The 27,980-nt window shown below is 37.8% G+C and overlaps 4 protein-coding genes across 4 annotated transcripts in view; 3 read left to right on the forward strand and 1 right to left on the reverse strand.

The window, feature by feature from the left end:
- The window catches only part of LOC105974060 (glyceraldehyde-3-phosphate dehydrogenase, cytosolic), a 4,198-nt gene extending 1,156 nt beyond the window's left edge, over positions 1-3,042 (forward strand). Inside the window, exons 4-12 of the mRNA XM_012999102.2 lie at positions 326-441; positions 552-651; positions 1,306-1,452; positions 1,549-1,609; positions 1,730-1,827; positions 1,988-2,130; positions 2,275-2,358; positions 2,480-2,569; positions 2,675-3,042. Coding sequence (XP_012854556.1) covers positions 326-441; positions 552-651; positions 1,306-1,452; positions 1,549-1,609; positions 1,730-1,827; positions 1,988-2,130; positions 2,275-2,358; positions 2,480-2,569; positions 2,675-2,720 — 885 coding nt within the window. The 3' untranslated portion in view covers positions 2,721-3,042. The remainder of the gene's footprint in view (positions 1-325; positions 442-551; positions 652-1,305; positions 1,453-1,548; positions 1,610-1,729; positions 1,828-1,987; positions 2,131-2,274; positions 2,359-2,479; positions 2,570-2,674) is intronic.
- Positions 3,043-17,290: 14,248 nt separating this feature from the next.
- LOC105974142 (uncharacterized) lies at positions 17,291-20,463 on the forward strand. The gene is made up of 6 exons (XM_012999213.2): positions 17,291-18,008; positions 18,397-18,555; positions 18,918-19,025; positions 19,473-19,610; positions 19,716-20,042; positions 20,145-20,463. The coding sequence occupies exons 1-6, from the start codon at positions 17,508-17,510 to the stop codon at positions 20,391-20,393; spliced, it is 1,482 nt and encodes a 493-aa protein (XP_012854667.2). The 5' UTR covers positions 17,291-17,507; the 3' UTR covers positions 20,394-20,463.
- Positions 20,464-21,874: 1,411 nt separating this feature from the next.
- LOC105974010 (cyclin-dependent kinase G-2) lies at positions 21,875-22,741 on the forward strand. Its single transcript, XM_012999054.2, has one exon. The coding sequence runs from the start codon at positions 21,875-21,877 to the stop codon at positions 22,739-22,741; it is 867 nt and encodes a 288-aa protein (XP_012854508.2).
- A 225-nt stretch (positions 22,742-22,966) lies between these two features.
- Positions 22,967-27,698, reverse strand: PDE312 (Nucleic acid-binding, OB-fold-like protein). Its single transcript, XM_012999139.2, has 12 exons — positions 26,713-27,698; positions 26,326-26,385; positions 26,182-26,211; positions 25,680-25,753; positions 25,450-25,531; positions 25,245-25,318; positions 25,073-25,139; positions 24,790-24,882; positions 24,467-24,643; positions 24,320-24,370; positions 24,090-24,241; positions 22,967-23,526 (listed from the first exon to the last, which is right to left on the reverse strand). The coding sequence occupies exons 1-12, from the start codon at positions 27,469-27,471 to the stop codon at positions 23,088-23,090; spliced, it is 2,058 nt and encodes a 685-aa protein (XP_012854593.2). The 5' UTR covers positions 27,472-27,698; the 3' UTR covers positions 22,967-23,087.
- Between the last annotated feature and the right edge of the window lie 282 nt (positions 27,699-27,980).

Genomic DNA, 27,980 nt, shown 5'->3' on the forward strand with positions numbered 1-27,980 from the left:
TCGGCCATGTCAGCAAAAAATCTGTTTTTTTAATTTTTTCGTCTTTTACGGACTTGCTTGGTTCAATTTGCAAATCCATCTAAAAGAACCGAAAATGTCTTTTTTATTCATTCAGATCAAATATCATTTCTTTCGTTTTCATAGTCAACCACCAAATTCTATCCCAACCCCATACAGTTATTTAATCAAGAACGGAGCCTCGTAGTGATCATGATGTGTGTCTTTCCATGTCGGTAGAGCTATTTTTTCTTGGTTTGGCTCTGCTCTACGTGTTTCGACATTCTCAGAGAAAATTTATTTACTGTTTGTGTTTCTATTTCTGCAGACCTACATGTTCAAATATGACAGCGTCCACGGTCAATGGAAGCACGACGAGCTCACGGTTAAGGATGAGAAGACCCTTCTCTTTGGCAAGAAGCCTGTGACTGTTTTCGGCTTTAGGTACAGCCTTTCTCTTTGCCCACAAGCCTGACATCATATATCCTCAATTTCTATTTTATCATTTATAATCTATTAATTGTTGACCTATTCAACTTTGATGGTATTAAAAGGAACCCAGAAGAGATTCCATGGGGTGAAACTGGTGCTGAATACATTGTCGAGTCAACTGGAGTGTTCACTGACAAGGACAAAGCTGCAGCCCATCTAAAGGTTTGATATCTAGCAAGTAATCTTGAATTTAGATCTCTCTTTTGCTTGGTTTACTAAGCTGTAGCCACCTTATTGTCGGTTATATTTTGCATCCACAGGTTGAAACTTTCTGGTTATTTGAAACATGTTTTACTCGAAGCTTATTGAATTTAAAGTTGACTGTGTGTGTGTGTGTCGGTGTCTGTGCATTGTACCTCTTTTTGTGGTTGAAAGGACGAAGCTTTATTATGATCCTATATGTTTTCATGTTTTTTCCCCTTTACCTGGAAAATGGTGAATTTATAGTTCGGGTGAGTCGGTGCACATTGGCTTTCTTGATGTGTGATTTTTGAAAATTCCTTTGTAAACACTGAAAAATGTTTCTACATCATGTGCATTTAGTTCCTTCAGAGTGCTAATGCAACAATAACTTGAAAATTTGAAAAAGTAAATTGATGAAGCGGAATTTAAAAATGGTATTACTATTATGCACTTCATTAATCTGCGAGGAAATGATGTTGAATCTAAATTGTGCCCATGAAGCAAAACATTAAACTTAATTAATCTAGTAGGTTACATGTCATTTTTCACATTGCAAACACGTTATCTAATTGGAATTTCCTTGAAGTTATGTTTCCCATGTAAATGTCTCTCTTACATTTTATTGAATACCAGGGTGGTGCCAAAAAGGTCATCATTTCTGCACCTAGCAAGGACGCACCTATGTTCGTTGTTGGTGTCAATGAAAAATCATACACCTCAGACCTGAACATCGTTTCTAACGCCAGCTGTACCACAAACTGCCTTGCTCCCTTGGCAAAGGTTCGTTCAGCTCAGCGTCTTGTCTCTCAAATTTAATTTAAATGTTATGAAATGTCTCTTAATGAGTTTATAACTTTACATTGCTCAAACTCGCAGGTTATTAATGACAGGTTTGGTATTGTCGAGGGACTTATGACCACAGTCCACTCCATTACTGGTACGTGTAGTAATATAACCTTTTTGTTTTTTTTGTTTTTTTTTTTACTTTTTTTTTTCTCATTTTTATCCTGTTTGTGCATGTATGTATAATATATATATTATTTCTTGTGTTGTTCAGCCACTCAAAAGACTGTTGATGGACCATCTGCCAAGGACTGGAGAGGTGGAAGAGCCGCCTCGTTCAATATTATTCCCAGCAGCACTGGAGCAGCAAAGGTGAGTTTATTATCCTTTGTGCAATAATCTCTAAGTTGAGTGATATTTCACACACACACACACATACACACACACACACACACACATACACACACACACACACACACACACACACACACACACGCGCGCGCCTGATGTCGCTTTCATGTTAACTTTGAAGGCTGTTGGCAAAGTTCTTCCAGCTCTGAATGGAAAGTTGACCGGAATGTCATTCCGTGTTCCAACTGTTGACGTTTCTGTGGTTGATCTCACAGTAAGATTGGAGAAGGCTGCCACTTATGATGAAATCAAGGCAGCTATCAAGTGAGCGGAGCAATTTCTATTAATTAATATCCAGTTCACCTTTTTTGATATTGTACTTTAACTTTATTCGAAAACCATATGGAGGAATTGGCGGTGAAACGCATGTCATTTTTACCATTTATTAAAACTTGGTTTTCTTGATAGGGAGGAGTCAGAGGGAAATTTGAAGGGAATCTTGGGCTACACTGAAGATGATGTGGTGTCCACCGACTTTGTGGGTGACAACAGGTGAGAGCTTATATAGCGTCGGCATCTTTTGGTTTAACTTTCGAATAATTTTTTTTGGAATAAGATTCCCCAATTATTGTGGTGCATGCTAACAAAGAGTTCATATTTGTTGAAACCATAGGTCGAGTATATTTGATGCGAAAGCAGGAATTGCATTGAACGGCAACTTTGTCAAACTCGTTTCGTGGTACGACAACGAATGGGGTTACAGGTAATTCTAACAAAATCCGTTTCCATAACCGGAGAATATAATGAACACAATCTTTGCTGACAAAACTCTTTCGAGACTTATGCTATATTTCATCTTCTTTTGCAGCACTCGTGTGGTTGATTTGATCAAGCACATCGCCGCCACTAAGTAATTGATATAAGCTGGTTGTACTCGTTTATGGTACGTCAAATGCTCCTATCTATGGTGGTGAATTTTGAAATTCGAGTTAGAATAAAGTGTGCTATGTTGGCAACAATCTATTAGAGTGTGGATTTGTTGTAGTGGATATTCCGTATTCGGATCTAGATTTTATGGGATGTAGTCTTGACCCCATGTTTTGAAGTTTCATGGTGGATAATACTTTTAAAATTCGCTCTTTCGAACGTACTTGTTTAATAACTCGATAATGCTGTTGTCTTGGCTCAGCTTTATTGAAAGTGAAGTATTTAAATAAAGTTGCTGTTTTTCTTAAATGCTCCTTTACTGAAGTTATTTTCCTCTCATCCAAATGTTCCTTAACTAAGTGTTTATTTATTTATTTTGGTGTTCATGTCAAAAGGTATAATATAATAGCTTATTATACGTTTTAGCATTCCAACATTAATATAGCTTGGACTTTGGAGATGCTGTTACTATTCTATTAACTAGAAACAAAAATCAACCAGAATCAATGATATTCTATGTATTACGGAAACTTCAGCTTCTTAATGTTTTCGCATTTCGGATACGTCTTCCGACACTCGAGGAAGTCTTTTGGATACCTTATTGGTAGTTTTTGTAATTTCGAAAAAGTTAGAAACATGTTTGAATAACAAATTTTCAAATATGTTTATTACTTTTTTTTTTTAATGAAGGACGCAGCCAACCTTATAGGTGCACTGGGTAAACATGCACTTTGTCATAAACCTGCGGGTTCTAGCAAAACCCGCTCTCGTTCCGTCAACCAACACCGTCAACCAACAGTTCTTGATTTAAAAGAACCAAACTTGTGGTTTTCGACGGGTTTAGAATAGGCGGGTTCATGTCGGATTTATAGTAGGACCCAACATTTACGGGTCAAAATCCGGCATAATTTAAATATCATGTTATTTTTTCTAATAATGTATAAGTTTTTTCAAAACTATTTAGAAATTAAAATGAATGATCAAGGGTAATCTCTTAAGTTGAAACCAACGTGAATAATATCAATAATAAATATCAAGAGTAAATCAAAATTAATATGTTTGAACCATAAATTCATTAAAAAATGTAAAGCTTTATAAGAGAGGATATCATCGCTACACGTATTAATTTTAACATGTAAGAGATACTGTATTCATGTATTATATATTATTTATTTATTATACTTCATAATACAAGCAAAACAACGTCATTTTGTATGGCGGAGCGGGACCGGTATTAAAAAGATTTGAACCCGTCTTAGACCCAAATCTACGAGTCTTCTCCATTTAAGGACTCAATTCTAATGATGGATCTATCCGTTCGATCATAGTAGAACGATTTTTAACGAGTTCAACGGGTTGATGGGTCCGACTTGGTCGCCCTCAATCTTTTATGTCAATCATTATTATCACTTTATCAGTATTAATAGTCATTAGAGTGGGAAAAAAGAAGCAAGTCTTTTTCCAGTAGTAATCATTTATTAAATTTAAATTAATCGTTTTTCTATGGTGAAATTGAAAAAAAGAATATATATATATATATATATATACTAAAAATATATATCGCTTTTTTTAAGGCCTTTCAAAAGAGTTTTGTCTATTAAGCCCAGCCCACACGCATGTGGTTTTCTTTTTTCTTTTTTCTTTTGCATATAAAATAGGTTTCAGGTGCAAATCCCATTAGGGTTTCTCAAAGTCGAAAACAAAACCAAAAACACAAAAAATGGAAAACGCATCAGAAGAAGAAATTAAAGATGGTGGTAGTACGGACATGATATCGAATCTTCCAGAAGGAATACTGTACAACATACTATTTTTCCTTACGAAAACCGAGGCCGCTCGAACTTGCGTCTTGTCGAAACGATGGGGTTCTCTCTGGACCAACAGGCTTAAACTTTCTTACGACGAGAGATCATCCTCATTCGATGGACCTCACCGCACCAGATTATTCACCTCCCACGTGACCAACGCCCTCGCCCACTCTCGCAATCATCGTGTAGAGGAGTTACGCCTTTTTGTCACTCACACTTCCGAATCGATTCTCCATTTCGACGAGTGGATTCCTATGCTCGCAGCGACTCGCCATGTCAGGAACTTGTATATTTCCATCGTCCCCGAACCAATTAGTAAATTACAAGAATGCCCCTACGTCGACCTACCATCGTCGGTCTTTACATCCGATTGCCTCAAGAGTTTAAATATCTACAGATGCAACCTGAGCCTCCAAAACATTACAACAACAAAGGCGCATTTCTCTCGACTAAAGTCACTTCGCCTATACGCAGTGAAGTTCGCCGACGAACATGTTTTCGACTCGCTAATGCGTAGCTGCCCTTACGTCACAACTATGTTGTTCAAAGAGTGCGAAGGCTTGAAAACCGTCACGTTGGGTCGTCACAAATATCTCAGGCACTTCACTTTTATTAATCACCGTACCCAAGATAGAAACGAACGCATTATCCTTATCCGCACCCCCACTCTCCTCCAGACAATCGATATTGTTGGCAGTCGGATTCAATTTCTCGGCGGACATAGATTCGGCAATCTGAAGATACTGTCTCTAGAATGGATTGAATTTTCCCGATTCTCCTTCGACTGTTCTTCATCTTACGTATTCCCGCTCCTTGAAACCCTAACCTTTAAATGGTGTTACGGGTGGCCGCGGTTTGATCAGATGTTAAATATAACCGCCCCGAAATTAGTGCGATTTCTATACGTAGGGTGCAGTATCCCGTCGCTCACTTTTGCTACTTCAATGTCGAGACAATGCATATCGGAAATAAGACTTCGTTGTCGTGCTGACGACCCTCAAACATGGTTCGTCAAGCTAAGTGGGCTCCTCCATGCATTAGATCAATCCGAGATTCTTCTCCGTGTTTATCAATTAGATCCTTATGACATTCGCAGCATTGATGAACCATACATTGATAATATAATAATCGGTGGTGATAAATTACATGTTGAGGTGGAGCTATTGGAATTGACAATCGGCCATTTGCCTTCTTCTCCACGTGTTTTAAACCGTATGTTTACTATTTGCCGTCCGAGGAAAATAGGCCATGTGCGAGGAGGAGAGTCTCAAAATGAACTCACTGAGTTTTTGTGCAACTTTCTAATGAAGAAGAGTTCAGACACTGAATTCAGCAGTTGGAAAGAAGAATTGGAGGAAGTAACGATTGAAAGCTTCGATGCGGATACAAAACAATGGGAGCATGTAGCATTATTGCCGGAGAGTGAAAAAAGTATCCGCTTTCAATTGAAATGGAGTGAAGATGCTAATTGTGAGGAGGAGGAGTCGAGTTCTAAGCGTCGTCGCATGTTCGAATAATTATTATAAAGGTATTTATTTTTTATATTATATATATATATATATATATATATATATATTGTCGGTTTTTCATTTTTTCGTATTGATGACTTGGAACCTATTTCTTCTGATCATTGTGCTTTTAGTCATTGTGTTTTATAATTAATTAATTTTGTCATGACTAAATAATTAACAGCAGCAAGCAACAAATTAAACCAACCATGTAAGAAGCTAAAATGTTAACAAAGATTGATCAACACTCATGTAGTAACACTCTTCTATGCATTATTCCAAACGGCAAGTACGTACCAATTATACAACAACTGCAGCTTTACGATACTAGCTATTTCTATTTCTACCAAGTACCAGAAAACGGCGAAAATGATCAACATAAAATTAAATTAAAAAATAAAGTCCAAATCATATACTCTCGAATACAAGCAAATCTTTTTTCATTATTATTCGTTGTTATTTTTTTTTTCATCCCATTTCCTCTTACTCTTCTGGCTTTTCTTTTCTTCCTGCATTTTCTTTTCATTATTTCTCTTAAGAGTTGTTTTGTGGTATGTAAACATTCTGATTTTACCCCATTATTATTCTTTTTAATTTTATTCACTGTTTATTTTTTGTGTTATTGTTGATGCTCATTTTTAATTGTTAATTACTGTTATTTTTCTTTCATCTCTTTTGATATTCAGAATCTCTACAAGATGTGTGTAAGTCGACAATGAGTTTCATCTCATATATTTTTATGGACAATAATTACATATTTATATGAACATAGCAATGCATATGATTTTCCAGGCTCTATTGCATAGAAAGTAAATCTATCACATATAATACTAAAAACTATTGCATAGAAAGTAAATATATCACATATAATACTAAAAATAGAGACTGCTGCCTTGTTTGTGCAGGAAAAAGAGCCGATGCAGATGATTTTCCAGTCTCTATTGCATAGAAAGTAAATGCATTAGTCTTGTAATTTAACAATTATAACTTTAATCAAAATCATCTCATATTGCATACCTTCAAGTATTCCATGCCATATACCAAATGCACAAACATCAGCCTTCCGGTTTTCATACTACACTTCTCTTTGACGACATCAATTATACATTTAACCGTCTCATACTTCTTTTTGACGACATCAATTATACCTTTAACCGTCTCATACTTCTTTTTGACGACATCAATTATACCTTTAACCGTCTCATAGGTGATATCACCCGTGTTGTTACGGACTTGTTTCCTTAACAACGAACCGTGCAGTCTTAGCTCCTTTTCGCCCCTCGCGATAGCTAAGTCAGGCTCCCCAAATGTGTTGCGAATACTAAATGATGGAAAACGAACAAAGAACTTAAGAAGATACGAGAACTTTATACGAACGTACTCGTATTGCTTGAGTGCTTACAATTGCTTGGATGCTTTATAAGTAAAGTCCCTACTCCTCTTTATACTAGGCCACCTCCGTGATGGATGATTGAAATCTATTTGATCTAAGGGCTAGGAGTTGTTCACTAGAACACTCCAAAGAATTCCTACAAAATATCTACAGAGAGACGGTTCTAGAAAGTTTTCTAAAATCCTCTCTAAGGATCTCTACCAAGTCTATTTATATTTGGGCCAACTTGGGCCTAGCCCTATTTCAACTTCCTTAACCTATCCAACCCAAGGGAAACTGGCAAAGGGTTGGGCAAAAACTGGCAGGTCGTGACATCCTCCCCGCCTAATCCGGCGACATCCTCGTTGCCTCGAACAAGTGGAGACGATCTTAAAATTGCCATAAGTCTTCCCTAGTCTCCAACGTTGTCTCGGACTCGGGTAGTCCCTTCTATTCGATGAGGTATTGGGTACTTGGTGGAACACCCCTATATGTCACTTCACTTGTCTGCCGAGCACTTCCTCGACTCCTCGGTGTGACTCTCCTCGGCTTGGGTCTTCCTTGTCTTCGTGATAAGGTTTTAACATGCTCACATGGAAGACCAGGTGAATATTCAAAGAACTTGGAAGTTCTAGGCGATAAGAGACTTTACCGACTTTGGCAATCACCGGGAATGGTCCTTCATACCTTCGCGCTAGACCTTTATGCATGCTCCACAATGCCTTGAACTGTTGGGGCAAGAGCTTCACTATGACTTGCGCTCCAACAAATAATATTATTATTTGTGTCAATATGAGCCAATAAGTGAAGGTTCTCAGTAGAACACATGATTCAATTGACATGATATTACTTTTGACACGCAACGTGACCCATGGACACCTAATGGGGACATATTTGATCATTTAAGAATAAAAAATGCAAGGTGTAGGGGGCATTCAACCCATACGTTGTGCATCATTAGGCACAACACCGGCCATCCTAGACTGTATACATAACACTAGGCATACGACAATAATAAGTTCATGCCCCCATCTGTACACGTAACTATTGAATCCAATATACCACAACAGTCAATATCCAAATTTATTTATTTTTTATTTAATTTAACTAACAATTAACATCTAAATAGCCCTCAACCATTTTTTATATTGGTTTTGGAACAACTAATATAATTATCCGTGTCAATATGAGCCAATCCGGTATCAACTTTAATGATTCACCAATATTATCAATTTTAATGATTCACCAATATTGAGTAGAAGTTGTTGATGTACTAGTGATATTTGTAGATGGAAATGAAGGTTCTCAATAGAACACATGATTCGATGGATACGATATTACTTTTGACACCCAATGTGACCTATGGACGCCTAACGGGGCCATATTTGATCATTCAAGAATAACAAATGTTAGGCATATGGGGCAAATACAACCCATACGTTGTGCACCCTTAGGGAAAACGTCGGGTGTGCTTTGACTGTATACGTACGCTAGGCATAGGACAGTACATTCATGTCACCGTATGCATACGTAACTATTGAATCAAATATAGCACGACAGTCAACATCCAAATTTATTTGTTTTTTATTTACTTTAACTAAAAATTAACCTCTAAATGACCCTCAAGCATGTTTGTATTGGTTTGGAATAAATAATATAATTATCCGTGTCAATATGATCCAATCTGGTATCAAGTTTAATGCTTAGAGTTTTAGGTTTTAGGTTTTGTATATCACTGAAGGGAAACACATAGGTGAGCGAACGAGTCGCATACACATGGGCGCCCACGCGGTGCATATGCGTTAGAAGAAGACCGTATACCCAATGCCTTGGAATAAAATGAGTTTGAGTTAGGAACAACTATAGGGCATAAACAGATCGTATTTAAGGGTGTAATGTGCAAAAAGTGTGATATTCATATAACTTATCAAAGATGATTTTATAGTACCGATTTGCAACAAACGAGTCCTTAAAAAATGAATGACCATTAGTTTAAAAAAAATGCCAGGACTGCCAAGTCATCTATGGCGCAAATTACCAGAATAGTGAAATACTCGTTTCCAAAAATAAAAAACAACCCAATATGCAATAAAAAATAAAATACCCTACGGTACACTACTGGTCGATCAATAATACATATGCTATTACATCGTGCCAACTTTGGACCTTTGCAAAACTGTGCCCCAGTTTGGGTATGTCTATAAAGCGGCCAAATGGATTTGAACTCAATACCTAACGTTGTAAGGGTCCCATCCTCGCCTTTACTTCGGTCATCGCTTTTCATGCAGTGTATGGAGAATATATCACGTTCCTAATTATGCAAATCATCATTCTTAATTAGTTTTCCTTAAATACACAATTACCTTAGATCACGCCTTGTACTGTATATTTTATGCTGATCTACCGTGATTGTAATCACTTGATTGATTCCCCATTGAATCAATCCTCATGTATATATACTCACATATACATCAATGAAAAGTGAATACACTTAACTTAGAAAATCATTTTATGGTATCAGAGCCATTAGCCTCACGGCCTCTCTGATCCTTTTATTATCATTTTTTTTTTCTCTGTTTCTTCACTTATAATGTCGGTCGATCCCTCGATATCTCCGAACCAGACCACTGCCACCACGACTGCCGATAACACCACACCCATCTCCCTTTCACCACAGACCTTTGATGGTTCCTCCAACAACCACCTTATCTCTATAAACGCCGCCGCTCAAACTCCCGTCAAACTCACACCCATGAACTACCAATCTTGGCACACTCAGTGGTATTCACTCTTGTGCGGATATAGATTTCTAAAATTTGTTGAAACCAAACCCACCCCCATTCTTCTCCAAACCGAATATTGGTTTTGTCAAGACCAGCTCATTCGCAGCGCCTTAATTGCCTCCTTATCCGCTGACCTCATTCCCTTTGTTGTTGAAGCCAAGACTTCCTACGACGTCTGGCACACTCTTGCCGACACTTATGCCAAACCATCTCGAACTCGGATTATGAGTCTTCGAGAGTCGTTAAGTACTATGAAGAAAGGATCCATGTCGATTACTGAATTTCTTCAGAACATAAAACAAATTTGTGGACAGCTCTCTGCAGTTGGTGTTCATATTTCCATGGACGAAATTGTATTACATGTTCTCCATGGCCTTCCAGTTGAGTATAAAGAAATTGCTGCTGCCCTTCGTGCACGTGAGTCCAACATCAGCTTTCAAGAACTCCATGAAAAGCTCACTGATTTTGAGCTATATCTTTCACGAGAAATCAACAATGGATCGTCGCCTATTATGGCTAACTTTGCAGCCAAACCTTCTGCAACCACCTATCGCCACAGTCGTGGCTATAAACCCCCAAATGGTTCATTCATTTCCAAGAAAAACCATGCATATCAACCGCACCACACAGCAAGGTTTCCTTCAAGTCCAGGGTACCAAGGGAATCATGTTCGAGTAACTTGTCAAATATGTGACAAGCCTGGTCACGGTGCTCGTCACTGCCGCAAACTTCTTAATATATTCCCAGTGTTATCGACGCCACCAATTACCAACACCAGTGTTAATCGGTCGTCTATGCCAAGACCACAGGCCAATTACACCTCTCAATCTCCGAATAACAATACTAATTGGCTCGTGGATTCGGGTGCATCTCACCATGTTACACATGATCTGCAGAACTTATCACTCCATTCGGAATATGATGGCAGTGAAGAAATTATGTTGGGGGATGGTAAAAATCATCAAATTTTACACACGGGTTCTACCTCATTATCTTGTTCTTCTCGTCCTCTTTATCTTTCAAATGTTCTTTGCGTTCCAAAGATGCAAAAGAATCTTATTTCTGTGTATCAGTTATGTTCTACCAATAATGTTTCAGTTGAGTTCTCACCCTTTTCATTTGTTGTGAAGGATTATCGAACGGGGGCACCTCTACTTGCAGGGAAGCCTAGAGACGGTGTGTACCCATGGCCTACAAACTTACCACATACCATTAAACATGTATCACCACAAGCCAACGCGACAACCACCATCTCTGCTCCACAATGGCACCAACGTTTTGGTCACCCCTCTACTCCAATTCTTCGTCAAATTCTTCAGATCATGAATATCTCTTCTCCCTCCTTAGATAAATATTTCTTTTGTAATTCCTGCAAGTGCAATAAAATGCACAAGTCTCCCTTTTATCATTCCACAATAAAAAGCTCTTCTCCTTTAGAGTTAATATATTCTGATGTTTGGGGTCCTGCGCCAGTTACCTCTATCAATGATTTTCAATATTATGTTATCTTTGTTGATCATTTTACAAAGTATGTTTGGTTCTTTCCAATGAAAAGAAAATCAGAAGTGTCTATTATTTTTACCAAATTCAAGAAGGTGGCTGAAAAGTTTTTCCAGAAAACTATTATTTCTTTTTACTCCGACAATGGTGGCGAGTTTATGCATTTACGTTCATTTTTCGAAGAACATGGCATCTCCCACTTTCTTACTCCTCCCTACACCCCTGAACATAATGCCACTGCTGAACGCCGCCATCGTCATATTGTAGAGACAGGGATCACCTTACTCCATCTTGCGAATCTGCCATTAAAATTCTGGTCTTTTGCCTTCCAAGCAGCCACCTATCTGATTAACCGTATGCCTACCCCAATTCTCCGTAATAACTCCCCTTTTTTCAAATTATTTGGTCGCCATCCAAATTACTCAAAACTTCGGGTGTTTGGGTGTTTATGCTACCCATGGCTCCGACCATATAATCAAAACAAGCTCCAACCAAGGTCTACACCTTGCATTTTTATAGGCTACGGTGAAAATCAAAGTGGATATAAGTGTTTTGATCCTGTCAAATCTCGTATTTATATCTCTCGCCATGTCGACTTTGTGGAGCATTCCTTTCCGTACGCGAATATTGAATCCCCATCACCTCGACCCACCAAAGACACAATTTCAGCTTGGGCACCACCTCACTTTGTTATCCCATATAAACCATCGTCTACTAAATCACACTCTCTACAGCCGTCTCAAGTCTCTCCTCAAATGGAAAGTGTCCCTGACGATGTCGCTTCACCAAATGAAGGACCAGACTCATCCCATCACGCCTCAGGTATGAATATTTCTTACACAAATAATATTTCTGACGAGTGCACCTCCATTCCTACTTCCACCTGTACACAATCACCACCTAAACCGAATCATCAAATGGTCACTCGGTCGAAAAATAATATCCGTAAACCCATTCAACGACTCTGCCTAGTCACTCAAAAATCAACCTCTCATATCAATCCCATCCCGACCGAAAAACTTCCAACCGCAACCCCAAGCCTACCCATATCAAAAACTGATATCAAGCCTCGGGAGCCAAAATCTGTTATTAGTGCTCTTAAAGATCCCCATTGGCGTGCAACCATGAAAGAAGAAATTGTTGCATTGAAAAACCAGAATACATGGTCCCTAGTTCCTGGTAATATTTCCTCTAATGTTGTTGGTTGCAAGTGGGTTTTCAGGATAAAATACAACTCTGATGGGACAATTAGCCGATACAAAGCTCGTCTTGTTGCCAAAGGATTCCATCAACGACCAGGTCTAGACTATGACGAGACATTCTCGCCTGTAGCTAAGCATACAACAGTCAGAGTCATTCTTTCTATTGCTGTCTCTCGCAACTGGCCTCTTCGGCAATTGGATGTTAATAATGCGTTTCTTCACGGTTATCTGAATGAAGATGTTTATATGTCTCAACCACCTGGATTTATTGACGAACAATTCCCCAACCATGTCTGCAAGTTGAATAAGGCAATCTATGGTCTAAAACAAGCCCCACGGGCGTGGTTCTCAGAATTGCAACGATGTTTATTTTCACTTGGCTTCATCAACTCCGCGTCAGATACTTGTCTATTTATCTTTTCCCATGAAGGAATTATCATCTACTTAATTGTTTATGTGGATGACTTGATCATTACAGGGAATCACTCACCGTCATTTGAGACATTTGTAAAGAAGCTTGGCGCACAATTCTCCATCAAAGACTTGGGTAATCTAAATTTCTTTTTGGGTGTGGAGGTGACAAGAAGCAAAAATGGTGTATTTCTTTCTCAGAAAAAATATATTATGGAGCTCCTAGATCGTGCAAATATGGTCGGCGCCAAGGCTGTCAAGACACCTCTATCCACCGGCAATACCCTATCTATTAATGATAGCGCTCATCTTGGTGATGCCAAAGAATATCACACAATTGTCGGCAGCCTACAGTACTTAATGCTCACCCGTCCAGACATTGCATATGTTGTTAATAAACTTGCTCAATTTGCAAATCAGCCTACTACAAATCATTGGACAGCTGTGAAACGAGTTCTTCGATACTTGGGCGGTACATCTGAACATGGTTTGTTTTTGTCCAGTAACTCTCCTCTTACACTTCATGCCTATTCTGATGCTGATTGGGCTGGAAACAAGGATGATCGCACATCTACAAGTGCATTTATCGTTTTTCTTGGTCGCAATCCGATTGCTTGGAGCTCAAAGAAACAACGTTCTGTTGCTTGTTCATCTACCGAAGCTGAATACCGCTCAGTCGCAATCACGGCACGTGAATTGTGTTGGGTACAAGGTCTTCTCAGTGAGCTATCAATCTCTCTTGCCACTCAACCAGTCATCTATTGTGACAATCTTGGCACAACATACCTTTGCGCCAATCCAGTTTTTCACTCGCGCATGAAGCATATTGAGGTGGCATTTCACTTTGTTCGGAAACTTGTTCAAGCTGGGAAGCTGCGGGTGTCTCATGTCTCATCCAAAGATCAATTGGCAGACTTGCTGACAAAGCCGCTTCATGCACCAGCCTTTGCAGGACTTCGTTCCAAGATTGGCGTTTCTGACCGAATCGCCATCTTGCGGGGGCATATGGAGAATATATCACGTTCCTAATTATGCAAATCATCATTCTTAATTAGTTTTCCTTAAATACACAATTACTTTAGATCACGCCTTGTACTGTATATTTTATGCTGATCTATCGTGATTGTAATCACTTGATTGATTCCCCATTGAATCAATCCTCATGTATATATACTCACATATACATCAATGAAAAGTGAATACACTTAACTTAGAAAATCATTTTACAGTGAAGAGGGGAGCATCGAGTCTCATTTTTTTCCTTTTCTTTTTGTTATCCAACTCTTTTTTTCTTAACACATTTCCGTCAATTTATCGTTGATCCGTATGTTAAGGCGGTGATTGATACATTCCTGATTCCGTCAATACTGACGAAAAATTGGCGGAAAAAACTATGTTGAATGTTTAAAACTTTAGGGACCAAATATGTTTTTTATGAACTTAGGGGACCAAATATGAAATCATTGCAAATTTAAGGGATGAAAACTGTAATTATCCTTATTTAACCCTACTCTTGTCAACATTTGTTTCGATAAAATAAATTAGTATTATACCATTAAAGATTTGAATTCTTTATTTATTTGGCCCAATCAAATAATTACCGTTATTCAAATTAAAGTAGATTCATTTGACTCGAACAAAATGTTCAAATTTAGGGGCCAGATCACGAAATTACGCATTTTATATTTTCAATATCTGAAATGCTAAATCCCACATGGAAATTACTAGATCCTGCACATAATAAAATTTCTTTATGTCTCTAAAATCTCAAACGTCGGTCTTTTTTCTCTCCCCCAAGCAAGTTATTTTCCCCTCATGCTTGCACAAAAACATCATAAAAACAGTATTATAATTCGAGATTCGAACTTGAAGAAAACCTTCTGATATTTATTTTACAATCAAGGTAATCATTCTATCTCAAATTAATTCTACTATTTAACATTACAATAGGTTTTTCTTCTCTCTTCTCTCTATCTCTCTCTTTTTTTTTTTTAAATTCAATTTAATTTTATTACTTGTCAATATATGGTGGGTGGTAGAGGGTGATGAAAGAAAGGCCTGCCATGAACTTGCTTGGGGGAGAGAAAAAAGACCGACGTTTGAGATTTTAGAGACATAAAGAAATTTTATTATGTGCAGGATCTAGTAATTTCCATGTGGGATTTAGCATTTCAGATATTGGGGGGTGCTAAATCCTACACTAAGAGTTACTAAATCCCGCACATAAATAAAAAATATTCTCTCTCTACCAAAAATATTCTCTCTCTACTAAATATTTTCTCTGACTTCTCTCTAACTTTTTCTAGGGTTTTCCACACAAAAAGTTACTGAATCCCGCACATAAAAAAAAATATTTTCTCTATACACGAAAAATATTTTCTCTCTATGCTCTATTTTTTCGACTTCTCTCCAACTTTTTTCTAGGGTTTTCAAAATACTAAGAAGTCGTCAAAAGTTGTTTTTTGTTACGTAATAATCATCAACTAATGAGTTCAATACCTTCTAACGACAATCCACTTAAACTTGATGTAAGATTTTAATTTTTTTGCCAAAAAATCGTCATACTCAGAGGGCAGACAACCTGGAAGACGAAACAGATAGCGCGCACATGTTGGGCGCACAGTACACTGTATTCGCATCCAAGGTGGGCGCCGTCTTTGATGCGTCCGCTTCTACTTTAGATGCGATCCGATGTTGTGTTTTTTTTTTTTTTTTTTTTTTGTTATATTTTTTTTTCTGGATAATAGGGAAGTTGATTATTCTGAATATTTTTTAGGAGTGCAATTGTTTAATTGTAGAGCCGATTTAATACAGTGGGCGAGAGACACAGCTGAAAGCCATGGCATTAAGCAAAGTATAGGTCATACTTTTTGTGATAGAGTATACGTCACCTGTAATCGGTATGGAAAAAAGTATGTGAAACGGAAGAATAGAGGTGTAGAAAGTACAAAATGTACTGACACGAAAAAATGTAATTGTGATTTCCAGCTGAAGGTGGCTCTACAAGCAGAGGATAAATGAGAACTCTCTATAGTTTACGGGAAGCATAATCATCCTCCGACTTCGAAGCATGGTCTTTATAAGCAGTATGAAGTTACCGAGATGTTGACGAGAAGTCACGTGAAGCCTAAGAAGATTTTAAACTATCTTTGACGTGAAGATCCAAATATTACCACTTCGTTGAAATACATTTATAATGCAAGACTCAAAATTAAAATTAAATTAATGGGCAAAAAGACAGTTATTCAACATTTGATGCAGGGTATTGATTAGAGCAAGTATATACAAAGACACCGCGCTGATTCAATGACGAATGAGGTTATTGACTTGGTGTTTGTTGATCCTCGAATTCCTGATATGCTGAAGTTGTTCCCGTATGTCCTACTCATCGACGAGACATCTGTAAAAAAAACAATTACGAAACATATTTATTAAACATTAAAAAAAAATTAACATAAATTAAGCATTTATTAAATATTTGAAAGTTATTTAATATTTATTAAACAAGTCTAAATATTTATTCAATATTTATTAAATATTTTTTAATTATTAAATATTTATTGAACATGTATTCAATATTTTAAATTTCTAATTATATAATTCTAAAATATTTTTAACATTTATTCAGTATTTATAAAGTATTAAAATTTTATTAATTATTAAATATTTATTAAAAAATTAATAAATAATTGAATTGATATGAATTAAAAAAAAAAAGAAAAAAAAAATTATGAAAGAAAGCATCAGCCCTTCGCTTCCAACGTAGCCGCGCCTCCCAAAACCCCACACCTGCCATGATCTGAATTTCATGGCAGGCACCCCACCCCCCCCCCCCCCCCCCACCCCCCAAATCCCACACCTGCCATGGACGTATTTCGAATTTCTGAATTTCAAATATAATAATGCAGGGGTATATTCGTCAGATCAGGTAATCGAATTTCTGAATTTCAAATATTGCCTCCATTTTCGATCCATCCACAACACAAGCATTCTCTCTCTAAATCCTGAAACAGTAAAACCAATTCTCTCTCTCTCTACACCACTGCTCCAAATTCAACAAATTGATCACTCCTAAACCCTAACTCTACTTTCAAATTAGTTTCTGCATATCGGTTCAGCTGATTGATGAGGTAGGTGAGGCGGCGAGTTTTCTGTGAAATTAATTAATTATCACATTTTTTCAATCGACGATGGCGACATCGGCATTCAAATCAACCACCAAGAGAGCTTCAGTCGGCGGCTCCAGCTCCGAGGATTCCAGCAGCGCCAGCCGCTCCCTTCGCCGCTCGAGGAGTGTCAGCCGATTCACCCCCAGGTCGATCGATCCCGAGCCGACGGAAGAGTTCCGTAACCCTACGCCGCCGCTGCCGCCGCAGTTTCCGGAGATCAGCTTAGATGATCTGGCGATCGAGTTTTTCTCGAGGAACGAGAACGAGGACAACAAGGGGAGAGTCGAGAGGAAGGAGCGAGAGGGGCGCTCGGTTTCCCGTCCGGGGCAGATTGGACGGTGGGCCAGTGATACAGCTTCGTCTCAGAGGAGGGGCCGGTCTGTGTCCAGGCCGCGTGGAGAGGTTGTTTCTACTAGCGGCTCCGCCCCCGGGGCTAAAAATGTCAGTTCGTATGATACTGGTGGTTCGAGGAGGCGGAGGTCGCTTTCGGTTGCGCCTCGCTCTCAGCTTAGCGACTCAGAGGTGACTTTTGATTTTTGTCATTTGTTTTTATTTTTTTTACCCTTGCACAATTTGTACAATGTAGAGTTGAACTTTAAATTTGTCATTGTGAAATATCTTCGAGACTCGTATATTTATGCAACTTGATGAACAATATGTAGGCTGTAGCTCGATCTCGTATATTATGTGATGTTCGATTAATTGAAAGGTTCCGTATCTTTATTTTTAGCCATCGGGAGTAGTGGTGGTGGATTTGTAACGATAGCATGATTTTTAGTGAGAGTACTTATGGAGAGAAGGTTTACATTTTAGAAAGTGAGTGAAGATGCAGAAGATCCATCCCGCGAAGTTAAATACTGTGTATATGTGAACTAGAATATAACATTTTTGTTTAACATTTTATTTACAGACCGAGGCTGATAATTTTCGGAGTTCGAGCAGATGTGCTAATCTGAAGGCTCCCGTTAGTGGGAAAGGCCAAATGCCGAAGGAAACAGCTTTAAGCAACCGGCGTCTGGGAAGAACTCAGAGCCATAAAGATCTCCATGTGTTACCTGATGACTACTCTGTAAGTCTTTGTCTATAATTTGTGTATTTGCCATTTATTTATTTAACGCATATATATTTGCTTCTGTCATTGGGAGGCAATTCCTAAACACATTTAACTCCCCTGCACATAACTTATCGGCTTTTGAGGCCGAGAACCCTACTTAAACTGTACAAATAGTGGTTTATACGAAGTAATGCGAAACAAACTCAGGTATGCTGTTGAAGAGATCCAAATAGAATGTAAACAAGTTCGTCCTCACGGAAACAATTATAGTTCTATTTGTTAGATTGTCTTGATGGTGGGATACATTGCACGGTTGTTGATGATACCAAAGAAATTACGGACTTGCTTGATATGTTAACAATTTATTCTTGATGCAGTCATTGGGGAGACAACAGACAGCTTTAACTAGAGGTCACCGGTTGCAGTCAGATAATTCTGAGGATTTTTCTAAAATCAGAAAAAGTTATTCCGAAAAGTTGGAACAGGTGGGTTTTTTTTTGTGTGTGTGCTTTCTTACATGAAATCTTACCACTGTAGGACAATGTTATATATTGGTTTTATCTCTGTTTCTCATCCGTACCGATCTAGCGATTTGCTAATATACTCTAACATGGATTATGATGCTGGTCTGTTGTTTCATAAAAGCAAATTGGTTACTATACATTAATCTTCTTCTTTCGGGGATCCATTTAAATTCTTTGGTCTGTCTTGCTTCGTTTGAATGTTTTACTTTTATGAGTTTGGCTCCTTGCATTGCTAACCTTCGGGGTTGTCCGATTCGATGAAGGAGAATTACGTAATATGTTCTATTTCATCATTTAGGGTAATTTCATTGAACCCTTAGAATTAGTGTCCAAAACCTCTGTTAACCTTGTATCATAAGATTCATAACCATAATCCTAAAAGTGACAGAAACATCTCATATTTTGTAGTTGGAAAAGCGCAAACACGACCTTCTCACTGAGATGTTGATTGAGGAGCAACGAGAACGAGAAGTCTCTAAAATGGTCAAAGAACTTCCTTCTTCAAGAACTTCAGCTCTAACAGAGAAGTCATCGCATGCAAGAAAGGTGCCTTCCCTTTCTCAAAAACCGTGGCCAAAATACAAGTTCGCATCTGCTTTCAAATTTTACGTATACATTATAGTAATAACTCTTGATTTTTCGATGTTACAGAAAAGTCGCGACAAACATAGGGCGTCGAAAAGATTGACCGAGGAGGCAGAAAAATACTTGGAGGACTTCATTTCTAACGTCGAAGATACTGACATATCTTCCTTTGACGGGGAAAGAAGCGACGGAAGTTCAATATTAGGAGGAACTATAAAAGTAGCTGAAACGTACAAGAGCCCTACTGGGCCTATTTCTTATAATTATGGTGAAATGGACGGAGTTAGTTTGCCTTGGTTGCAGTTGGAGACTGGTCAATGTGGTTCTCTCTCAAGTATTATAAAGGCACACACCCTCGTCACACCAAAAACTCTACACTGGGACTCGGAAAAGGTTAACTTCTGTTCTTATCTTATAAGCCTTTGAATATATTTTTTTGCGTAAAAGTTATCTCATGTCTAGATTGTCTTGAATTTCCGATATTTTTTTATGCAGGGTATGGTTTCCTTAAACGACCGGAGTGATCTTTCGACAAGCAGTTGTGGTAGTTGGAGTCCATGTCACTCGAGTGGAAGAGAAGAAACATGCCAAATTAGGCGATTAGGCGATGAACGCAAATCCAGGTATGATTTTGGTGAGCAACTTAAACTTCGGAAAAACGAGGAAGTTTTGTTTGAAATGTATAGAGAACGGAACCGAATCAGTTCGGGCTGTCTTTTGCTTTGTACTGGTGTCCTTTACTGATTTTTTCCAAACTTATGTAAAAACTCTCGTTTTGAACTGAAACACAAACACCGATTCAATGTGATTTATCTCAGGTTTAGTTATACTTTGCACCCTTTTTTTAGAAAATATTATCTATATTTTTTTAATACATTCAATTTCGAACACCCCATTAATAAAAAAAGGGTAACTACAACCACCCTTGATGTATTGTTAAATTAGAAACCTCCCCCTCTTGTTTGGGTAATTACAACTACCCCTCAACTATAAATCTTCTTACACATCCACCCTTGCGGTTTCATATTTAGTGGAATTTTTTAGATTATATGGAATATTATCACTTTTTTTTTACCGTTTTATCCCATTCGAAGTCCACATTTTGAAGTAAGATAATCATAATATGTTTTTTTTGCTTCTATATATCAGATTGTGGTGCATCAGAAAATGTATTTATACACAAAACGACTACAAACTAGAGCACATTTCACGAAATCTAGACAATCATGTTGATGTTGACACCATAAGGGTGGAGATGTAAGAAAAAAATATAGTTGAGGTGCTAGATATAATTATCCAAACAATATGGGTTTTTCGTAAATTGACCATACCTCAGAGGTAGTTGTAATTTACCATATAAAAAATATTTTATCAAATAGGGGCTCCTGTTTTCAGTTGTTCTTTAAACCTCGCCCAGGCCCCCCCAATTCTCAGGAACGGGCCTGCATATAATGCACGAAAATCACCCCAAAAGTTATGCATTTAATGAAGGACAATTAACAAACATATTGAATCTAAAAATTAAACACAATTAAGAAAATCATGTAAACCATAAATTCACTTCAATCACAAATTTATAACAAAACCGACAAATACATCACGTATTAATTATATAATTATTAAGTTTCTTACAACAAAACCCCAAGGACAAAGAAGTAATTACACATTTAAATTAAAGGTGTTAATAATTTAATGATTGATCATAAATTCGAGGGGTATTTGAGACGTTTCCTAATTCAGGGGGCAAACTGGTACAACCCCTATAGTTTAGGGGTGTAAACTATACTTTGCCCTAACAAATGAAGAAGTTGTTGTTGCCCTGAACTTTCTTAAGAACGCCATTAATAATCCATTTTTATTCTATACATTGATAAGCAGACAGATATATCATTATCTACTTATCAATTATCAGTGCTATATATTATCATGCATATATAAGTACACGCTCCTATCATACACGATCTCGTTATAATAATATAGATATGAATCTTGTATTTCAGCTGACTCCTGCATAATTGGGGGTTCCTGCATAACCGTTTAATTTTATATATCAAGAATATTAATTTACCACTTATATGAATCCATATATAAATATCTCTAAACCCCCATATATACAAACCCTTTCACGCATCAATATTATTTTTACAGATCATACAAATTTTTTTTTTCTTCTTCTTCTAGCAATATTTATTTATTTCTCGATTTCTTGATCAATCTTTTTGACTATGGAATCGGAGATGGATATGGAATCGCGGTACGTGTTGATCAACGTGATCGGCGGAGGTGCTTACGGCAAGGTGTACAGGGCTTGCGACAAGAACACCGGCAGATTTGTCGCAATCAAGCACGAGTTCGACGGTTTCACGAAATCAACAATCAGAGAAATCAACATCCTGCAATCGCTTCCTCCACACCCCTCGATCGTCGGTTACAACGGATTCTATGTCGACAAATCCAACAACGTCCTTGTCGTGATGCAGTACATTGAGAAAGACCTCAAGAAATTCATCTCGGGCGACACTTGTTTCAAAACTATACGTGAAGCCAAAATAGTGATGAAACAAATACTCGAGGGGGTGCGGTATCTGCACGATAACGGGTTGATGCATCGGGATTTGAAGCCGTCGAATATACTAATATCCACCAGCGTGTATGGTTATGATCAAGCGAAGATATGCGACTTTGGTTTGTCTCGAACAACAACATACGACAAACAAGGAGGATGTTATACCCCGCGCGTGGGAACTCTATGGTACAAAGCACCGGAATTGCTGGTTGGATCGGAGGACAACAATTATTATTGGTGTGCAGTGGATATGTGGTCGGTCGGCTGTATTATGGCCGAACTTTTTATAAAGGATGCTCTATTCAAAGGGGATAACGAAATCGATCAGTTGATAAAAATAAAGAATCTAATGAAGTCGATATCAGCATCGTTGAGTCTAAAGTTTACGATTGCTAAATTAGTCAAAGGATCTCCACACCCCGGCGATTTAGGAGTTGACCTAGTCGAGAAGCTTTTGGCGTTCTACCCCAGTCAGAGAATTACTGCACAAGCTGCTCTCCATCACCCTTGGTTCAATGAGGATTGATTTCGAGTTTGCTTATTAGGTTAATTAATTCATGCAATAGATTCTGCCTAAATTTTATGTATGTACAATAACTGCTTTCAAGATTGTTTCACGGGCCAACGTTTATGGTTTTAGACTCTCGATATTTTAATATACGGGTTCGAATTTTCTTGGATACATGTGTAAATATATTGTTACGAATTAAGAATTTGAGAAAGGGGAATCAGGGATTTAAATGAACATAAATAAAAAAGCAAATATATAGTTTTAATATATTGTTAAATAAGGTGATTAGTGTGTGATAGATACACTACAAAAATGTTTTTCCCTCTACACAAAAATTCTCATATATATATTTTGTCTAAAACTAATCCTCGAAAATTCCTTCATCGGACAATCTCGAAGATTCAGTGCCGTTAACATGAGGCTGACTGGCCACTAGTTCGGCACTTGGAGATCCCAAAATACTGTAATCAAAGTCGTCATCGTCACTGTCATCATCATCGTCGTCTTTGTCTGAATCCTCGTCATCATATACTTTCGGTTTAATTCCAAGTTTCTCCCTCTCCATTTGCTGCTTGATTGCTTCTTCGTAAGACATTTCGTACCAAACAGTACCCTTACCGACTATGGATTTGTTGTGTGCATCTGTCATGCGTTCTTGTCTGCTTTTCTCCGAATTCTTCGGCTCGCCCCAATAGTCGTAACGGTACAACGGACTGTCAGGGTCATATTGGTCTTTTCCAAAGAAGTTGGGGTCCACGTACCTACCTGGCTCTTCCAGTGGAAGTCCCAGCGTTTGACGGCTGCAAATTTATTTAAAACAAAAAATAAAATTTGCCGCGAATTATCCAACAGGATTAGAGGTGGAAATTGGAACGAAATTCTAATTTTAATCCAAATTTTTCTGATATGGAAATGTAATTTTCATTATGAAATTCCGATTTCCATTTTTTCCTATATTATTTTGGATTGGAATAAAATAGGAATAAATATGAGATTCGGATTTCAATTTTAGAAAATAATTCCGAGAATTCCATTTTTCCCCGAAATCTACATGTATCATATCCATATTGTGTTATGTATTTGCATTTAAGGCGACGAAAAAATTGAAATTTTTCGAATACCGCCGATTTCGATCTCGAAATTTCTGAATTTGGAACAAGCTTTTTCATCCCAAATTCCAAAATTCTGATTTTTCGCTACTTCTTGTTTTCGTTTTTTGGAACAGAATCGGAATTAGTTTTTCACTCTCGAAAAAAAATCGGAGTTTTTCTGAAAGTGCTTATTCAGATATGATCCGTCCGATTTCCACTCAAAAACATGGTTGGGGTCATTAAAAAAATTTGAGTGCGTAAATAAAACGTACCAGCTAATATCTCGAAGAAGAGCTTCTCTTTCTTCAAACGATCGCCGCCAATGGATAAGGTCGTATTCATCCATTTCCTCATTTCGCTTGAACATTGTGATTTTGTATTTCTCTCCTCTTTCTTCAGCTTCTTTACTTAGTTTACGGTGGTGCTGAAACAAAAAAAGCAGAAACGAACATCAAACAAAATGCAAATTATAGTAAATACTAAATAGTCACGAAAAACAAACCTCACGCTCAGCAAATGCAGCTTCCAAATCGAGTTCTTTTAACCTTATTTTCTGCCATCGAGAAAACGAGCAAATGTCACATCAATGATTAAAGGCACCGCACACATACACACAACCAAAAAAAGAAAAAGAAAAAAAAAACATTACCACAATCATTTTGTTAAGTAGTGATTTCTTATAATACGCTTTTCCATACTCGACGCTGTTATCGTCGTCAAATTCTTCTTCGTCGGTCAATTCCGATAACTTCTTGCCTTTATATTTATCGGGATTGGCCACCATGTCATCCATTATCATTTGTTCAGCATTATGTATTTGCCACAGCTGCATACAAGCACAGATACAACAAGACTTAGTAACGTAGATTTGAATCTATATTCGGAAAACTTATTCCCTTGTTAAGATATAACTATTTCAATTATATTTTTCCTGATTTTAAAAATTATTTAAAAATCCACATATGAGAATACCTTATCGACATACGGGTGATCTGATAGTAAAGGTTCCTCCTCCCATTTGATTCCAGGATCTTTTCTAGGAATCGGAGGTCTTCCACAATCACGCTGCAAAAAAAAAATTAATAATAAAATTAATAAAACACGTAAATATAAAAACATAAAGCATACTTCAAGATTATAAGGAGACTTCAAAATATAAAATCTCATGTTTCTCTCTGCGCAAAAAAAATACGAGCCGATAGAAATGTACGATTAATATGCTTAATCAAATAGAGAAGGAATAATAATAGCTCACACGTAATTCATCTGGATTCGTATCTTCGTCACGATGGAATATTGGTGGAAAATCAAACGCATTGAAGCTGCAATCACGGCATCAAAATGTAAGAAATCAACGAGCATAATTAGACGGTGATTCTACTACACGCAGACTTTTACAGATTTACATAAAGAAAGAGAAATATTACATTAGGTGGTCTATATTGGGTTGGACAAATCGTAGCTCTAAAGGAAATCGAAAGCGGTAAGGATCTCGTTTTGCCTGAAAATGGAGAGTAGTTAAATTCTGAATCGGGCAAGAAAGTGCAATAAGCAAAAAAAGGACGAGGCCGAACGAGATTAATGGGAATGAATATATTTAAACAAAAAAGATTACAGTAAGGCACGACTTACTAAGATTTCAACCATGACGTGCATACCGACTTTGATGTGATGTCGGAGCCAATACCAGTCATTGCGCTTGATCGGGACCCACCTGAAATGCGGTAAACCACATTAAAATCATTTTTTTATATAGTGATAATAACAAATTGTATAGAAGCAGACGCGGAAGAAAAATTATTCGTAAATTTAAAATGTAGCTTTAGTTTGAAAAAAAAACGGCAAAAGGTGATAAGGTGTACCCATCATGGACACCTCCAATGTCGACGAATGCTCCTTGATAAAGATGTACAGCTGTTACTTTACCTGCACAAATCTGAAAAAAAAAAAAAAAAAAAAAAAAGATAATTCCCGTTACTGATATTTCATTCCTAGACAGGTTTAAAACAAAAGGATTTTCATCAATTTTTAAATATAGAAAATCAAAGTGGACATCGTCACATTCACAACAGAAATTAGTTGGTGTCCAAATACTACGCATTCTTTTTTTCGTACGTTACATAAATTTTAACAGTTCTTACATTTTAACTATGTGTGGACAGGGGGTTTTAGACAATTAGCTTAGTTCAAAAGCATCTTAGAAAAAACGAGCAAAAAGAATATATACGAGCCGGCCTATAACATAATTCAAACTATTTGTTTGCATCATATAAATGTCGCCGAATTATAAGCAAACATGGTACAATTTCAGTTAAACGGAAAAACAAACAAAACGAATGGGAGAACTCGGAAGAGTTTACTTACTTGTCCTGGGTAATAGAATGGAAGCTCATACTGCAGGACCCAAAAAAAATCGAAAAAAATTGAGGAGTCAGTTTTATCGCGCAAATTGTATTCAAGAAAACGGGATACGTCAACCTAAATATCAGCGGAGAAAACTCCTCTTACCATTTCCTCGTTATAATCTTTCCCCCTTTTCCGCCTGCCGGGATAATAATCTTGGTCAAGCTGCACATGTAACAAACCCCTCTTTTAAGTTTCCTATACGAAACTTAATAAAGAAACTTTCTTCCTCATTCGTACACACGGGAGAGAGTGTTTAAAGACTCAAAAACGATGCTAAAAATCACTCTTTGAAAATTCTAGTTCTTCAATCAATTACGATCAATGTTTTCTAACATTAAACGAGAAAGAAAAAGTCTTAAAGATCATTAATTTATTCAATAACTGAAACACGTATCTACGCAGCTAATGCAATAAACCAATTAAATTCCATATTTTCACTAAAAAACAACTAGAATACTCCACAAAAATCACGATAGTCGAGAAAATAACCTTGTACGATTCCTCCTCCAACCGATCCCTATTCGCCTCGACCCACTCATGATACTGTTTCAAGAAAACCTTATACCTATCGAAGCACATATCGCCCGTATCCTTGGCCTCCTTCACACTCTCCTCCACCTTCTCGTAATCCAACCTCACAGCCGAATGCAGCTTGTGGGCCCCACGAATGAACTCGAGCTCCTCCTTATCCACCTCCCACCCCCTGGGGGGCCAATCCCTGGGGGGCACAAGCCCCAAAACCAACGGCCCACTCCACAGAGTCTCGATCGGGTCGGGAATTTCTCCCTTAATCTCGAACTGCTTCGCGTAGTACTCGTCTTCAGTGAGGCCCATTTCCTTGATTTTCTCTCTGCGGTACTTTGGAGTTAGCATTTTGAAAGCCTCGATTGCCTCGGGGGATTGAAGCGGCACCTCTTCACCCTCGTTGAGTGACTTCCGGGCGAAATCGGCTTCGGGGGTGAGGATTTCCTCCCATGGGGCCCACCCCCTTTCGACCCAGTTCCTTCTCCGGGCTTCCTCTTCGGATTCTTTCTCCTTCGGGCCGAATGAGGCGAGGAATGCGTCGTCGTCGCCGACGGGGAACTCGTCGGAGGAGTAGGCGCGGACGAGGAAGCGGAGTGGGGGAGCTGTGGTGGCTGATTTCGTCGGGAAATTGGATTTGAGGTGTGGAATTGAGGGTTTAAGGAGGGGTTTTGATGGAAGGGGGAGGAGGGTTGTGAAGAAGGAGAGGGTTTGGAGAGACTGCATTTTTTGTGGGGTTTTGGGGGATAACTCTGTGAGATTGGGGTTTTGTGTATTGTGAAAAGTGGATAAAGTTAGTTTTGTTAGTTAATAATTGTGAATTTTATTTGGCTTAAGTATTATTTTATGGGATTATTTTGCAGACCCCTCATTTACGAATTATATAGAACTCCCTTCATTTTGAAAATATTTTGACATACCCTCTCTGGTCACCCTGAAGTATATGTATGTATATATAAAACTTATATATGTTCATATAGGCTATATTTATAAATAAACCGCTATACTTTTAATATTTAAACTAATCCTCCAAACTTCTGTATCCCCATTTTGGGATATGCCGTTTCCCCGTGTCTTTTATCATCGTTTTTCTGTATTATCGTTCCATGTTCGTGCTACATAGTTCCAAACATTGCCTATGTAATTACATTTAATCTCAGGAGAGGACAAAATAATTAACTAAGGCCTTGTTTGGTTGCCAAGATAAAATTAGCTGATAATATACTGAAATTCAG

This window comes from Erythranthe guttata, chromosome 9, assembly GCF_056151865.1.
Source record: "Erythranthe guttata isolate IM_541 chromosome 9, IM_541, whole genome shotgun sequence".
Classification (NCBI taxonomy): Eukaryota; Viridiplantae; Streptophyta; class Magnoliopsida; order Lamiales; family Phrymaceae; genus Erythranthe; species Erythranthe guttata.